At 49.1% G+C, this 15,023-nt stretch overlaps 9 protein-coding genes across 9 annotated transcripts; 3 read left to right on the top strand and 6 right to left on the bottom strand.

Annotated features, from left to right (window-relative positions):
* Nucleotides 1-1,127: 1,127 nt before the first annotated feature.
* P153DRAFT_204704 (50S ribosomal protein-like protein L30) lies at nucleotides 1,128-1,868 on the top strand. Its single transcript, XM_033662522.1, has 2 exons — nucleotides 1,128-1,303; nucleotides 1,354-1,868. Exon 2 carries the CDS (start codon nucleotides 1,446-1,448, stop codon nucleotides 1,719-1,721), a length of 276 nt encoding a protein of 91 aa, XP_033525167.1. The 5' UTR covers nucleotides 1,128-1,303; nucleotides 1,354-1,445; the 3' UTR covers nucleotides 1,722-1,868.
* On the bottom strand, nucleotides 1,822-2,694 carry P153DRAFT_204701 (uncharacterized protein). The gene has a single exon (XM_033662521.1). The coding sequence runs from the start codon at nucleotides 2,528-2,530 to the stop codon at nucleotides 2,015-2,017; it is 516 nt and encodes a 171-aa protein (XP_033525166.1). The 5' UTR covers nucleotides 2,531-2,694; the 3' UTR covers nucleotides 1,822-2,014.
* Nucleotides 2,656-5,209, top strand: P153DRAFT_374641 (uncharacterized protein; the record flags this gene model as incomplete). The annotated part of the gene is made up of 2 exons (XM_033669530.1): nucleotides 2,656-2,658; nucleotides 4,655-5,209. The coding sequence occupies 2 exons, from the start codon at nucleotides 2,656-2,658 to the stop codon at nucleotides 5,207-5,209; spliced, it is 558 nt and encodes a 185-aa protein (XP_033525165.1).
* Nucleotides 5,210-5,334: 125 nt separating this feature from the next.
* P153DRAFT_287762 (RmlC-like cupin) lies at nucleotides 5,335-6,393 on the bottom strand (the record flags this gene model as incomplete). Its single annotated transcript, XM_033663560.1, has 1 exon — nucleotides 5,335-6,393. One exon carries the CDS (start codon nucleotides 6,391-6,393, stop codon nucleotides 5,335-5,337), a length of 1,059 nt encoding a protein of 352 aa, XP_033525164.1.
* Nucleotides 6,394-6,480: 87 nt separating this feature from the next.
* Nucleotides 6,481-7,389, bottom strand: P153DRAFT_204696 (uncharacterized protein). Its single transcript, XM_033662520.1, has one exon. It carries the CDS (start codon nucleotides 7,117-7,119, stop codon nucleotides 6,568-6,570), a length of 552 nt encoding a protein of 183 aa, XP_033525163.1. The 5' UTR covers nucleotides 7,120-7,389; the 3' UTR covers nucleotides 6,481-6,567.
* On the bottom strand, nucleotides 7,236-8,265 carry P153DRAFT_355615 (alpha/beta-hydrolase; the record flags this gene model as incomplete). The annotated part of the gene is made up of 2 exons (XM_033666584.1): nucleotides 7,236-7,808; nucleotides 7,864-8,265. The coding sequence occupies 2 exons, from the start codon at nucleotides 8,263-8,265 to the stop codon at nucleotides 7,236-7,238; spliced, it is 975 nt and encodes a 324-aa protein (XP_033525162.1).
* Nucleotides 8,266-8,602: 337 nt separating this feature from the next.
* On the bottom strand, nucleotides 8,603-9,574 carry P153DRAFT_365431 (glutathione S-transferas-like protein). The gene is made up of 2 exons (XM_033667824.1): nucleotides 9,112-9,574; nucleotides 8,603-9,065 (listed from the first exon to the last, which is right to left on the bottom strand). The coding sequence occupies exons 1-2, from the start codon at nucleotides 9,430-9,432 to the stop codon at nucleotides 8,730-8,732; spliced, it is 657 nt and encodes a 218-aa protein (XP_033525161.1). The 5' UTR covers nucleotides 9,433-9,574; the 3' UTR covers nucleotides 8,603-8,729.
* A 1,501-nt stretch (nucleotides 9,575-11,075) lies between these two features.
* On the bottom strand, nucleotides 11,076-11,549 carry P153DRAFT_383998 (uncharacterized protein; the record flags this gene model as incomplete). Its single annotated transcript, XM_033670294.1, has 1 exon — nucleotides 11,076-11,549. The coding sequence occupies one exon, from the start codon at nucleotides 11,547-11,549 to the stop codon at nucleotides 11,076-11,078; it is 474 nt and encodes a 157-aa protein (XP_033525160.1).
* A 961-nt stretch (nucleotides 11,550-12,510) lies between these two features.
* P153DRAFT_395200 (uncharacterized protein) lies at nucleotides 12,511-13,133 on the top strand. The gene is made up of 2 exons (XM_033671382.1): nucleotides 12,511-12,806; nucleotides 12,861-13,133. Exons 1-2 carry the CDS (start codon nucleotides 12,636-12,638, stop codon nucleotides 12,882-12,884), a joined length of 195 nt encoding a protein of 64 aa, XP_033525159.1. The 5' UTR covers nucleotides 12,511-12,635; the 3' UTR covers nucleotides 12,885-13,133.
* Nucleotides 13,134-15,023: the final 1,890 nt, after the last annotated feature.

Here is a 15,023-nt window from a genome sequence, read left to right as displayed (position 1 = left end):
CGAGGCGCAGTGATGCTGAGGCGGCAGGATGAGATGAACGCGGTGGTGGATGTCGAATGAGAGCCATACTAGAGATAGAACATTGCTGTATTAATACTATGAGAAGAGTGAAGCGGTGAACTGAGCCATTCAAACGGGTTCAACACATTTGAATCAAAAGCTGCTCGGCCATGTCGAATCCCTTCCCCGTCCATCATGATCGTTTACATTTCCGCTGAGAAGTCGAATACCCGTCGGAGTTGAGTGCTGGCAAACGCACCCTACCGAGCCATGAGATATTAAACAAAGAAACATGGCTGTGCGTCTGGGATGATGCAGGACGTCAAGACCGGGTCGACGGAAGGCCAACGCTCTGGAGATTTATGAGCATGGAGTCGTTGGCGAGGATCCTCGTTTAGACCTTCGCTAGAGACGGGTGTAGTACACGCCATCGGCAAGATTTTGGATTGCGGCGACGGCAGGCCCACTTTTACCCATTGGGAATGTAGAGGGTCTGGATTTGCGCATGCATGAGCGATGCGTGGAACATCGTCGATGACTGTGGGTCGGTGGCACAGCGGGCACTGATAATGGTGACGTTGGGGGCCGAGAAGAAGAGTTTCGAAAATGCATCACCCCACTGACGAGAGCCTCTAGGACTTGGCTGACATATAGACACAGAAGGTAATGAGGTAAACGCAAGACTGTATGAGAACGATTCGACAACCTCAAAGGGTAAAAGAGAGGGAAGTCAAAGACGTGTGTTTACGATGCTGTACCCGTACATTGCCCATCTCTTCCTCCGTAGATAGATGAGGTATTCAAGCATGCTGCCGCTGCAATATTATCAGTCATTTCATTGTATCCCTTCCTATGCCAATGTGGTACAAGCAAGCGGGTGGGCGCTTCGGGAAGAGCAGTTCCGCTTAAACTCCCATTCGTTAATCGAAGATACGTTACAATCACCGTAGACATGGGATGCTGGCTCCCTCCCGAGTAAGCAGACAGCCTGCAGTCTCGGGAGCAGACGCATGCCTATTCTCGGATGAGGTTGTAAAGACACGCTCACCGCTATTTCCCATACAGGAAATGGATAAAAATGGCGATCCAATCACAGGGTTCCAAGGAGAGGATGGTCTTGCTGAAAGGTGAGCCTGAGGAGTGAAGGTTGCGCGCACGTGAATCAGCCTCTGCCCCACATTTCCACGATGCGACCATACCGCATCCGGACAACTCGCTCGTCGCTCCGACATCGAAAAAGTCCAGGGTAGCGATCGTGAGCGCGCAAACGGGCATCAAACAGCGCCAGCCACACAAACAGTAGGTGAGACTCCTCGAGATGATGAAGTGACGCCTCAATTGACTCTCGCACAGCTCTTCCGCCCGCCATCCGCCTCCCGCCGTCAAACCCATCGCTCGACTCCCACCATCGCAAACGCGCCAAACCATCCATCCCAACCTCCACAATGCCCTACTTCCGCATAACACTCATGCGATCCGGCATCGGTATGCCCCTTAAAACACAAGGTGTCCTCAAAGCGCTCGGCCTGCGCAAACGCATGACGACCGTTTACCACCCCGTCAGCCAATCTGTCGCCGGTCAAATTATGAGGATCAAAGAGCTCGTTGACGTCAAGGAAGTGGATCATGCGATGACAAAGACTGAGATGCGCGAGTCGAGACGGCCAGACCCGGGGTATTATGTCGAGAAGAAGGCGGGGGAAGCAATGCGGGGGTATTAGTAGATGATGGGAAGACAAGAAAGGTTCCTGGACGGTTGTACAGTAGTGTACGGGGTAGTGCAGGCATACATGGCGTTTTTTTGGCGTATAGCATTATGGCACGCGGAAACGAAGAGATGAACTTGAATGGATTGGAGCTTCTACATCGTTGCATCGGCGGTTGAGGAGGCGTGGGGACCAAAGACTCATTGTGCTCCAAAAATCACGACTGTGTGCTTGTCCGTTTTGCAACGAACTCCAGATCTCATCATGCCTTTTTTCTTTCGAAGCTTCTGACCCATCAACGCCTTGCTCTATACACCCTTAAAGAACTCCACCACCTTCTTCATCACACCACGATTCCGCGCCTCGCTCTCCGCTTTCAGCCTCTCATCTGCCCACTCCTCATCTGCTTCCTCACGCGCACACGACGGGAGCGGAAATCGAGGAAAGAATCCTAATCCCTCTATACGCGCCGAACCCTTTGCAGATGCAGATTCGTCCCCATTTCTCGACCATATCTCCTTCAGAGTATCTGCGTTAGAGCCAGAAGATGTGTGAGCACTAGCATCGGATTGAACAGAGTCGACTCGCGAACGACATGGCATCTGCACATCCTCCCTACTGGTCTGAAGACGGGAAATACTTTTGTTTGTCTTCTTTGCTGGCTTATAATCTTCCTCATCTGCGTAGTTCAGCCATCGCTCAAGTTCTTTGGTGTCTTTAGTCCGCTGAGCGTTGCGATTTTCCTGAGAATGGGGCCTGGTCACAAGGGCCCAGAACTGTTCAGGGTACATGGAGGTTTTGTCTGTTGTGGGAGAGCTGGACATTATTTATGTGTTTGAAGCAGTTGTCAGTGTCTTAGAATTTGGAGTTGGAATGATTGTTTTACTCAGTATAACGACAAGAGTGTTTTGGTATTGGGGTATATACTGCAGTGATTCGACCTGGCAACATGGTGAGGAAATTGTAAGACAAGCACTGTGAATCTTCGTTACTGAAGTCGACGAACAATGACTCTGGTGAATTCTTCACACGTGTCCGTCGAGCTATATGAGAACGATGTGAAGATGCGATGCCTAAACGCAGGTAGTGTACAGAGTACGTAACAACACATAGAGATACTCCAAACCAATCTATGTATCCTAATGTCGACTTCTATCGTAGTTCACATCCCCACTTGCTTCCCTTCGCAAACTTACTAAATTTTCTCCTAACCCAATTCTTCACTTTGGCAAACAACCCCATCTTTTTCTTGCTATCAACACTTATCTCTTCATCCTCATCTCTCAGCTTCTTCGGCTTTTTGGACAGGAATCCAGGGGTAAGGCACTCGACGAGCCGCTCCCTGTACAAATTTGGCGTTGCATCTTCATCGCATAGTAAGTCCCAATTCAACATGACTTGGGCTGGTGCCACATGCTTTCGAAAGCGAATCCCAAAGTCATGTCGCAACGACTCATACTCTGGGGTACGGGCGGAGAGAGGCGTATAGATGTATCCGGTTGGACCTAAATATAGAGGTCCGGGGTTGGTGTACCTCTGCCGAAGAGGTTGAGTATATGGTGCGTTTCGACTTTGAAGGATGGAGCTATTCCGTGGTCGAAGGGAGGCGGGGATCTGAACTTGTCGGTGTGATTGTCCAACGTGCGCTATTGGCGATGTTGCGAGATTCTCGCCGTTGAGAAATATCCTGATTTGAGTGTTTTGGACCTGTTCAGCGATGCTTGTCGCGGTAATAAGTATTGAACCCTCGGTACTGGAGTTCTCTGACTCCAGATCTGTAATACTAGACGAGGTGCATGCTGAGTCTCGTCTGATCACTTCAGGAAGTGCTAGGTTTGACGAAAGGAAAGTAGGACGGTCGATGCTAGCGTCCCAGACGGGCATTGATGGTCTCATCGTGGTCGTAAGGGATTTTAGGGATCGGGGTTTTTTGGCACAAAGTTTTCATACAAAGCAGGCCGCCAACGCCATATAAACCGCGATTGCTGTGCATTGTGGAAATGCAAAGAGTGAAATAGTTGGCCCAGTTGGTGGGTGATTAGTTGAATTGGTGTCATAAACTCACAATGTTCCCTAAGAAGGCCTTGACCTACTGGATGACCCCCTGTATTCAAAGGTAATTCATCTTTCGTCGAGGAACCGCAAGATCAACAAATATACGTACCAAAGGAAGCGTTGTGCTTTCCGAAGCGTTTATTGCGTTGAAAGAACCCTCCTCGCAGCGCCATAGTGACAACCATGTATGTCACCACGCGATGTACTGTTGCATATCCTTTTGCAGATGGCCGACATCGAAGCTGATCACGGGGTCTTGGATGTTGTAAGGGAGTCGAACACAGGATCGCGTCGCGGTCGCGATTGAGGCGTCATGAGTGCACGGTCCACTCCCAACCTTGACACCTCAACTTTGCATGCTTTCGTTGGACCTTACATCTATTACACCCGAGTGTGATTTTCATACGTTGATCTTACATGGGCTGACCGCTGAGGGGCTCATGGTTCTCACGTGCGAGATGCACGCTCTGAATTGCTAGGTAGATCAGTCATGATTCCTGCGAAGCTCGGTGGCGATGTTGACAAAAAGAACATTCTCGCTTTCTCCCCTTCGTAACAACTACCTCTCCTAGAGACTTGGATCACTTGAATACTGAACAAGTACTTCTTTTGCCTCGTTACCACACCCTCTCGTCGTTATGTCTTCCTCGTCGACGAATGATCAAACAGCGCATGACCTTTCTAGAGCAGTGTCTGCACTTACGGACACACTCCAAAGCTTCAAGATAGATATAGAGAGCGGCAAACAGAACTGTGTTCTTGTGCCTGTAGATCATGTACGCCATTTCGTCTGAAACCCAAGTAGTGATGCCCAATCTTACGCAAATAAGGCACCTGAAGACGACAATGGAGCAGTCTTTCTGACTTTGATACCTGCCACTGAGGACGTGAAGACTCAAGTCGACGCCTTACAAGAGCAACTAGAAACAATCGAACACACTCTCCGCTCACGCTCGCAATGGCATCCACAACCCACCTCCTCACAGACCGCCAGCTCCGCGATCCTCGACATATCTGATCTCAAATCCGCCATCGACCTCCTGGATCAAGTAGTGACTCACTCCCACCCCTCACACCAACTGACCCCTCGTTCATCTTTCTCAACATATACGTGGACTTGGGACCCTGCGTGGAAAGAATTCCACACGCACATCCCTGAGCAGCAAACCTATGTCTACCTCTCGAGGTGGCACCTTAATCAAGCGAGGGGTGTCTGGGAGCACAGGAGTATGGCGCACATAGCGAATCTCGGGCCAGACAGAGCGGCAGAGTTGTTGGGGTGTTGGGAGGATTGGGAGTGGGATCCGATTTGGGAGGAGTGGTACCTGGACGTTACGCAAGATCAGGAGGATGGGGAAAAATGTTGTGTGTATGCTAGTCGGTGGCGGGTGCAGGACGATGGAGAGTGGGTGTATGCCGGGCGGTTTGGAGGTGCTGGAGCGGGCTAGTACGGTTGAGGCTCTGTGGGAGGAATTATCTCACCTAGCAACGATCGACACTCTGAAAGATGAAAGACGTCAGGTGCATGGTTTGGTGAGCCTCGACTTTAATGAAGAAACGCTGACAATTATATTTATATGCTTATCTTGAGGTTGAGTTTCTCTGCCGTCTTGCGAATCGCATCGGCATCGGTCTTTCTGACCTGATGCTGCTCAGGCAATATCTTGCCCTCATATGCCCCTCCAGCCTCAGAGATTAATGTCTCCAACCCATCGCCACTCGAAAAAGACCAGAAGCGGCTATATCTGTCCACAAACTCAATCGAGACCTCGGTGCCAGCTGGAATGAAGGCTGTCTCTCCTACTCGGACCAGATTGGCCTCACCGCCGTTAACTTTTATCGAAATGGCGCCAGTCATCACATAGAATGCCTGATGAACCTTTTCGAATGTGAAAGGCTTGCTCAAAATGCTGTTTGGCAACTTGCTGCTCCCTTCGATACTCGCAACGGCGAAGTTCCCTGTTGGGTGTGCGGTTTGTTTTGTGGTGATAAAAGGCCTCGCCAGTACGCCCTCAAGCAGATACGCCGGCCCGGTATCTGCCTTCAAAAAGTATGCCGCAGGGCTATCAGGTAGCTTTGAGTCCTCGGCGTCGAATTCAGAAACTTCAGCAGCAACGTGGTCGCGCACGAATTGCACATCGTACTTGGCCTTGATTTCCATGATCTTAGAGCCAAAGTGCGCACCCGTATTCCGTTTATCGAATTCGTCTCCAATGACACCGTCATACTTTTCGCAAACGAACCGAAAGAAATTGACCCAGTCTCCAGGTGTGACACAGCCGATCGTCTCAGTCACGCCGTCCATCAATTGCGGGCTGTGGACAACTTTTGGTGGCGCGTAGCCAAAGTCACCAGCCCGAAGGATTTTGCACTTGTCTCCGAGCTGGAGCTTCATGCTCCCGCGTGTACACATGAAGACGTCGTGTGCGTAATCGTGATAGTGGAAACCAACAGGATCTCCAGTCGTGCCGTCCATGTTGAAAACGGAGAGCAGGTTATCGGTTTCGGCTTGGGAAGCAAGGATGCGGATTGATGAACGTGTTCCCGGGATAGTTATCGATTCACCCTCGTAGGCGGGGATGATGTAAGGTGAGGGTTTCCCCAGAGGCTCGTTTACGCGTGGGATAGACATGTTGGAGGTGTTTTAGGAGTGAACTCAAGTTGTTTTGTGGCTGGGGAAGGGGAATGTAGGAAAGGCGGAGGAGAGGTGGTAGCAAACGTGAGGACTCTAGTTAATAACTAGGAAAGAAGGAGGTACTAACACCCTTGACTGCGAAGTCGTTGCCCTGGTACGAAACCCAGTCGATCATGTACCGACAACCGTAATCGGACAACAGCTAGACAGTACTATTCGGGATCGCACAACTGACATATGCACCATGTTCATGCTTGGGTAGATCGGGTGATCATTAGAGTTGTCCGGGAAGAAGTCTGGTCCATAACGGTGCCGCTTCACGTTCTTTGGGTCATCATTGTACGAACCATTGGCCATGTTCCTGCGTTTAACGGGGCCACTGCTCTCTGACAAATGCTTGTTTCGAGCTCTACCTATCCTGTTGACTCGTGTTCGCATACGGTTGTACGGCCGCATGATCCCGAGCGTACAACACAGGACAAGGGTGTACCGACTTTTTGCTCGCCAAATCAGAGCTGGCGTACAGACACCAAATGCTTTTGGTCTCATGGAGGGGTAAACGAGCCCCTCATTTCGCGATCCCACCCCACATTCAGCGGGCTTGGCCGTAGTGTGGGGTGCTATCCCGACCACGTCGTTGTACATCGATCGTACCGACGCACATCGGAGGCAATAAGAGACCGACGTAAAAAGATGGAGCAACGGGATTGTTGTTAGGGGCATGCATAGATCGCAGTCCTCGGATTCCAAACCTTGAGCTCAGCCCTATCTTCACAATGAGGCGTAATCTTGGGTTGTAGCGCACAACTAACATCCCTTTCTCTCCTGCATCAACACACCTAGCTATTGTAAGACGTAGTGATGATCTTCTCCAAGAAGTCAAATCCCTTGCGTTGTGTATCCCACGTCTTTGACCCCTTCTTCATGGACCCAGCAAAAGTGTGCGGTTCCCCCTCAACTTCAATAAACTCCGTCTCGACGCCTTGGGCAATGAGCTGTGATTCGAGCTCTTTGCTCAGTCGCATAAGCACCATTTTATCCGCCGTGCCATGCACAATAGCAACCGGCGGCCAATCTTTATTAACGTTGAGTACTGGATCGATGAGCTGCAAGTTATCTGGCGTTTGGGGCCAGATGGTTTTGATCACTTTCCCAGTAGAAATCTGGTGCATTGCAAATGCTTGTCGAGTTTTAGGATTGGGTGCCGAGGGATCGGCGGCTTGTCCTTCTAAGGAGAGACCACCGACGAATGTTGTTTTCTCGTTATAAAGACCCTCTATCTCCCCTTCGGGCCGGGGTTCGCGAAAGTGTTCGGGTAAGCTGTCTAGAGTTTCGTACCAGAATGGGTCTCTGAAGTGTTTTGCGCCGTAGAAATCGAGAATCGCGAGGGGGCGTTTGGGAACATCCCATGCCTGTTTGTGTTAGCAAACTCTGCATGCGAAAAAGAGAGGGCAAGACGACACATACAGTAGACAACGCCAAGTGCCCACCGGAACTTGTACCCATAACCACCACACGCTCTTCATCCGGCACTACCTTGTTTCCATTGTCTTTCAACGCCTTTGCCAGTCCACCGTTTTGTGTCCACTTTAGCACATCTCTTACATCCGTGATAGGACCTTCGAGAACGTTCACACCAGGACAAAGGCGATGCTCAATCCCCAAGACGACCCAACCTCGCTCCAAACAGTCTTGGATCTGGTCCTTGTTGTTGAGATCTGAGGAGCCGAGCATGAAAGCGCCGCCGTGGATCATGATGAGTACCGGTGCGAACTTGCTGGACTGCTCAGGGACATAGATGTCTGTTGGTAGGTCTACATTCTGTACTGTTTTGTACGGAACGCGAAGGGGTTTTGGTAGGGAAGTCATGTTGTGCGCAAATCGTAGGTGTGGTGTGTGAGTTGAACATTGACTTGTGCATGACGGGACGCGATCACAACTTGCGCGTCAGCGACTGCCGACGACGAAAGCCGCATCCAGCGCGCCGTCGAGAAAGTCGAGAACTGGATGCGTCGACGGAGGTGATGTACGACCCCGCGGACATAGCGTATACCCGAATGTGGAGTGGATCGAATCATGCCATCAACGCGTAATCACCCATGGCTTCCCGGTATATCTAGCTGTCAGGAGAGCGGAAATCCCTAAGACTCAATGCACGTTTGAAGTGTTGAATACACATGCAGAGGATAACACGCAGGGTAATATACAGCGAAAGACAAGCTCTACGCTGTTTTTGACGGTGACGTCATCGAGCGGGACAGATATGCCTGTTACAAGTAGTAATTATATCTTATCTACTATTTATTTCACAAAGCACCTCCTCTCTAAGCCATCTACGGGTCCTCACAGACCTTCTTGATCGCAGGGCGGCTCTTAAGCCTTCCCAGCCACTCCGCCACGGCCGTGAACTCGCTCGTATCCACCTTGCCCTCCAAGTAGGAGGAAAGGATGTTTTGCCACGGCACAAAGGCCAAATCGACATACGAGAACTTCCCTCCCACGAGCCATGGTCCGTCCTGGCCCTTAGGCTGTGTCTTGAGATGGGTCTCCAATACGTTGGTCACCCTCTTGATCTCGTCGTAGTATCGCTTCTGTACGCTCTCGATCATCTCGGAATGGAATTTGGTGAACCAGACTGCCTGGCCGTAGTATGGACCTTGGCCGGAGATCTGTCCATGTCAGCCATCTGCCTCGAAACCACAATTGGGTTGTTACCTGGAAAGCGAGCCATTGCTTGGCTAGGTAGTACTCGTCGCTTCCCTGCGCGAAGCTAATCTTGTTCTCCGTGTCGTACTTCTCGGTGATGTATTCAAGGATTGCGCCAGACTCCCAGAGCGTCAAGTCGTTGTTCGGGTCGTAGATAGCTGGCATGCGGCCGTTGGGGTTGATCTTTAGGAAGTCGGGCTTCTTAATATCGGCGAATTGGACATCCTCGAGATCATATGGGAGACCGAGCTCCTCGACGACCATGCGCACCTTGGGCGGGTTGGGGCCGTGCTTGCCGTAGATCTTGATGGGCTTGATGGAAGACGACATGTTGTGAAGTTACTGAATTGGAAACAATTGTAGGAAGATATGTGTAGGTGTTCTTTGAAGTCGACGCAAAAGACCACTTTTATATGTTCATAGCTCATCATTACACCAATCAGGATGCGGAGGAGTTCCGTAGCGGAAGTCCGTCATATAAACCCCGCCTTACAAATCTATCCCACTCCAAGTACACCGACATTGCCAAATCACTTCAAGTGTGATATTGGTATGCGTTGGTCTCACGTAAACACATGGGTTTTATTAAACGGTTACCAATCATTAACAAGCAATCCCATGAGAAGGAAGCATAGGTAAGCTGACAAATGCGCTCGGGTATATCACATCCGGCTCCAACTATCCTCAACCGGCCCACACGAAGGTGGTGAGAATATCTCACGATACACAGTCCGAAACAATGCTCGATCTTTGATAGAATTGTAGAAGAAGGCTTGCCCGCTCTACAAACCACAAAAATCAAAATACCACATCATCGCTGTGTAGCTAGCCACGTTCTCAACATTTCAACATCAGGCAACACTAGATCGACGTAGTACCATCCTTCTCGAAAATAAGGCGTGCCTTCTTTCGTCACCGAGACTCGTTATCAATATTCACATCCGTCTCAGCCGATTCCTCACTCCTATCAATTACATCCCACACAAGGTCAAATTGAAATATGTGTTTGCAACTTCACAGATACGTTTGACAGCAAACCATCCGCCTGTCTGCCTATACGAACGCAATCTGGTAATTCGTAGACATACTCTCAATATAATCTCATCTGGTCATCTTATTGCTGGCCCAACACACCCCTCACTCTCAGCACATGCCCAGCAACCACACCGCTGACCCTGCCTGGTGTATCAGGCAAAATGAAATCTTTCGGGAATAAGTTCTCAGGAACCCTCAGCACCATGGGTTGGTGTCGTGAGGATTGAAAGAGGTTGTGCAAACTCCTTCGCCGCCTGGGTAACGTGTGAGACACTTTGCGCGAATGCTTCGTTGGAGTTGGAGTATGTTTAAGAAGGTGATTGGTCGTGTACAATAACGATACCTGGCTCAAATTTGTCCATATCTTATGAGATATCATCACTATACTAACGCTTTACCGTGACTGCTTCCAAACTTGAAAAGCGTCTTACATATCATGGCGCAAGTGGTAGTACTTGTCTCCTCAGATCAGCTCGTGATGAACAACCTCGTTGTCGTATGTGGAATCAATAAGGGATATAGTTCTAAACCCGAACGGCATTATATTGTATCTCTTTATGGCGTTTGAATCATACTATATGGTGAAGAGCACCAGGAAGTTATCCATGGCATATTTACAAAGGATATCACTCCGAAAATACATGCTAAACTATATGTACGTTCTACAACTGAAGTTTGAATCGATGTATCCATTTTTGCAAACGAATGTCTACGAATTCAACCATTAGCTGGTTGAAAATTCTAGGCTGTCGAAAGTTTCAAGTTAAGACGAGCGCATACCGACATTCGTTTAGGGCATATCCATCGCCTTCTACTGGAAGATGCCATAGCTCCCTTGTTATATGAGAGCATGGAAGGCTTTACCTAAACTTTTGGTAGTTCAGTTAAGCTCATTGCATAGTTGGTTCTACTATGATACCAAATATGGCTTAGAGGTTTTATACATCGTGGTTGATGTTGCTGTTGATCGCCATCTTCTTTAGTTTCCTTTTCCTCATCCTCCAATTCTTCGAGCGGAGCGGCTTGGCATGATAGTCAGTTGAGAAGGTAAATACATCGTTAATGTACTGGCACCTTGTGCGTTTTTGCGTATGAAATGGATACTCCAGCATAACGTAGGTGTCTTCCAATCTACGTTGCCACACAAAATGATTTGCTGCGAGTGGGTAGATGCCGTCATTTCGATTCAATAAACGTGTGTCGATGGTATCGCGGTACCTGTCCAGGAACAGCTGATTGGCAACAGCCAGTTTGCCATTCTCTGAGTTTGAGGATAACGCAAGACAGACTGGCTTACCAAGTGCGCGTATGTCGCCCTGAGTGTGCGAGCCATCACTTGAAATTTCTGAATGGCAATGCCAGCTTGTGTCTAGACACACTGTTATTGACTGTTCGATAGTGGTGGACTTCATGTTCGGCGGACTTTGTTCTTCGGTGGTAGTGTGTCACGTTAAAAATCTAGGCAATGTACTAAGAAAGTGCGTGTACGAGGGATGAGTGCGGGGAGAGAGCGAGGCATAGCAGGCATGCATGCCTCTTGCAGTCAGCCAGTCCTAGAAACTGCAGGGGCAGTAAGCAAATCTGCTTGGGAGCTGGTGCATTACCATCCAACCTCTCAGAGAATTTGGATAGCTAAGCAGTAAACATGGGCGTTTGTTAGGTGTATTGGAAACTGACGTAAGTATGATCGAGTTGGATGCGTATCAGGCTTGCAACCGACCTTCCCTGTAGACTCTGCAGAATCATGAAGTACAGATTGGCTTCTCCGAGTCTTTCAATCAACTATCGTTTTTCATGGAACATATTCTCGCTTCCCAGCTAATCGAAAATCGACTGCTTGTTTGATTATACCTTTCACATTTCAGAGCGGGACGTCAACTCTCATGGTTATACGCAAATCAGAAAAGTATACATGATCATCCTCGCTAAATGATATCGCAGTGATAGCACCGAAGATAGACTATAGATTGTGGCTTCATGTTGTTTGATCAAGACTAATCGATAAACTCGCTACAAGCTTCTCTACCGTGTTGCAGTCATCGAAGGTGTCAGCTCATATTCTCCGAGTCAGGCCCAGAGTTTCGAACAATACCATCGAGATCCTTCCTCGCCATTATGAGACACTCTGATAAAGTGATGTTCAAAAGCTTATAAGCTCAGACACCTGAGTGGCATGGGCTTTGGTGCGGCAACGTCGTGTGGCGTTCCCTGACCAAACGGGTTGTTGCAAAAGTGCCATGCTCACTGACCATGCATGAAACATACGCGGGCCGGCGGATGATACACAGACCTTCTCTAACGAGATGGTCAGCAGGAGCTTGAAATATGAGGCACTTACCACCTAGCAGAACTATAAAACCCATACTCGCTCCAGAACGTTTCTTCAAACAACTGCATCACGTCACATCACTTCAAGAAACTATTCTCACAACCTTTCTTGTAATCCTCTGTATCAACCCGAATATCAATTTTCGACCCCTCAGCGCCACAACGCCGCCATGTCCGCGAACGCCCAAAATCCCCGACCTCAGGGCACTCCCGGAGGAAAAGCCACTGGGGCGTCAGGCGGTGCATACGCCAAATTCGAATGCAAGAATGCAAGGAGAGAGGACCATCCTCGAGACTATCGCTGGGTAGATAGTGCTGACTCGCTGTGTGCCCATTGTCAGGTCACTCTCACCCGTCGTTTCTATGTTTCCGCATAACGCTAATGATGACATTAGTGCGCACCCCGTCAAAGCCGTTGAGAAAATCTTTTAGCGTGTCGAGATGAGAATCACATGCATGGATCATTTCTCCAAGTTCTTTCTTTCCTGTATGGGTCGCTTATGGAGGAATTTTGATGGTTCAGTTGGGCGGGCTGTATTATATTGTTTTTAAACGTTATGAACCGCTATTAGGGTTGGTGGCCCTAGAGACTGAGTGGCAACCGCAATGGAGATGTAACATTGGATCATCTTCTGTATACTATTTCTGATCAACGAAGAGAAACGTAGGTGGCGCAAATATTTCAACAATCGTGAAGTGATCATCTTTTCTTCCCAAGAGCCATATCCGTCGAAGTTCAAAAGTCCACACGGTCACAACTAGGCGAGCTGCAGGCGGAACCGAGCCGAATCCTTCGGGATCGATGGGTATAATGAATCATAGTGAGAGCTGCTTGATGGATGTCGTGCCAAGTCAGGCAGCCACTTTTTCTTTCACTCCACATAGTATCAGGCCCTATGCATGATCAGCGCGGAAGTATCTGCTGATAGGCTCCAGAACCGCGGTCGGGCTGTGGGAATATGTGACATGCTGCGCGTCAGCTATTCCCCAGGGCTCGATGCTGCAACTCTTGCGCCACTGCCACATATGACACTTTATAGTTAAAAACAACAAACTTGAATTGTTTACAACAACCTCCAAGCGCGAAATGACCGAACTTCTACGTCAGCTCTGGTAATAAGCCGAACATGCTGTATGACCTTTTACCAATGAAATCATTCCATAGAGATGGAGGCACCCAAGTCCAGCTCTTGCTACGACCCAGTTGCCATCACAATGTTCGCACAAGCTCCGACCACTTGCCTTCCCACGTTCGAGCTACCAGGCGGAAACCGTCGCTATACCCGCTGACTCCACTGCTTTTGAGTGGTCTAAGTGATCACTCCGCATGCCTTGTATGCATAAGCAACGGCCAGGTGATAGTGCAGAACTATGTTGGGCCTGCATGCATGGAAATGGCGTCACCTGCTTCGGCAGTAAATGCCCTTGCCTGAAGACCTATTGGATAGACGCTGGCGAACTCCGTAGAACCTGATTTTGTTCAGGCTATCAGAGATTTCGAGACATTTCAGTGACCTTGACTTCTTTAGACCAGAACCGGTGAAGGGGAATGTGGTAGCTGCAGATCCAGGCAGAAATTGTGGACCGTGAGAATCGAGAGAAGGAATCTGACCCGAGCCAAGAGACATAAATCAGTGGTTTCTCATGTCGCATTATGGACTCTGTAACACACGGTGTTCCTCTCAAGCCATAATGGCAACTGTTCCTGGGATGACATGATGCGGTAGGACGATTTCTTACCAGTGGGTCTTTCCTCAGCCTGATTCCAAATACTTAACAGGCCAACTCATCCAATTCCTCCTGATTTGAGAAAAGATCATGGACAAAGTCTTGGCCCACGGAGTATTTAACCCACAAAGCATCAAAGGCGCAGTGATGATCATTAAGATAGCAGTACACTACTACATCGTATGCCCCGGGTGTGTTCGAACCTCGCCAAACTAGGAAGTTAGTTACGTGAATTCCAAATAACATATTCCATTAGCTACGATTTCTCTAGTAACTCGCCGAGATTTGCCTACAGACAGTCTGTGCGGTGGACAGCAATCCAAGAACATATCCAGGGGATACCTTAGTACCTCTTACCACCCAGCCCATCGGTAGATCGAGATCTAGCATGAAACTACCGCTGCCGCGAAGCCTAAGCGTCTATCTCGTTTATACACAGCCCTAATATCCACAGATTCTCAGCATCCACGTTGTATGAACACAGGTCAACTGAACAATTGATGAACATACCTACACATCCCATTAAGCGATACAATCTACAAAATTCATGCATAACGCGCCACTAACACACTATCTCCACATGCACACCGCAGCGGCTATGCAGGGCGTTTCCCATGTCGCCGTTGCAGTAGTGTGCGGCGCAGCAGCAAAATATCCATGGGCTGTCGACGTGTCTTCAGATATCGCTTGGTGGGTAGCTGAGTTAGTCGGTTCTTTCGTGTACATCCTCGCGTCGTTGGACTGTGCCGCATTGTAGGCGCCCAGTTAACTTACCAGACCACCGGTAAGGCAAAGAAAGGAGAAATCAAGGAGCCGAGAAAATGTGATGA

Source organism: Dothidotthia symphoricarpi, assembly GCF_010015815.1.
Source record: "Dothidotthia symphoricarpi CBS 119687 unplaced genomic scaffold P153scaffold_7, whole genome shotgun sequence".
NCBI classification, from domain to species: Eukaryota; Fungi; Ascomycota; class Dothideomycetes; order Pleosporales; family Dothidotthiaceae; genus Dothidotthia; species Dothidotthia symphoricarpi.
The sequence above is the reverse complement of the archived record's forward strand: the minus strand, read 5'-3'. Positions and strand labels throughout refer to the sequence as shown.

Excerpts from the sequence above, each read along its gene's own strand:
- P153DRAFT_204704 (XM_033662522.1), top strand. The coding sequence starts at position 1,446 with ATGCCCTACTTCCGCATAACACTCATGCGATCCGGCATCGGTATGCCC.
- P153DRAFT_204701 (XM_033662521.1), bottom strand. The coding sequence starts at position 2,530 with ATGTCCAGCTCTCCCACAACAGACAAAACCTCCATGTACCCTGAACAG.
- P153DRAFT_204696 (XM_033662520.1), bottom strand. The coding sequence starts at position 7,119 with ATGCCCCTAACAACAATCCCGTTGCTCCATCTTTTTACGTCGGTCTCT.
- P153DRAFT_365431 (XM_033667824.1), bottom strand. The coding sequence starts at position 9,432 with ATGTCGTCTTCCATCAAGCCCATCAAGATCTACGGCAAGCACGGCCCC. Across the intron at positions 9,066-9,111 it reads AGCAATGGCTCGCTTTCCAG|ATCTCCGGCCAAGGTCCATA; the intron begins GTAACAACCCAA and ends TGACATGGACAG.
- P153DRAFT_395200 (XM_033671382.1), top strand. The coding sequence starts at position 12,636 with ATGTCCGCGAACGCCCAAAATCCCCGACCTCAGGGCACTCCCGGAGGA. Across the intron at positions 12,807-12,860 it reads CGCTGTGTGCCCATTGTCAG|TGCGCACCCCGTCAAAGCCG; the intron begins GTCACTCTCACC and ends TGATGACATTAG.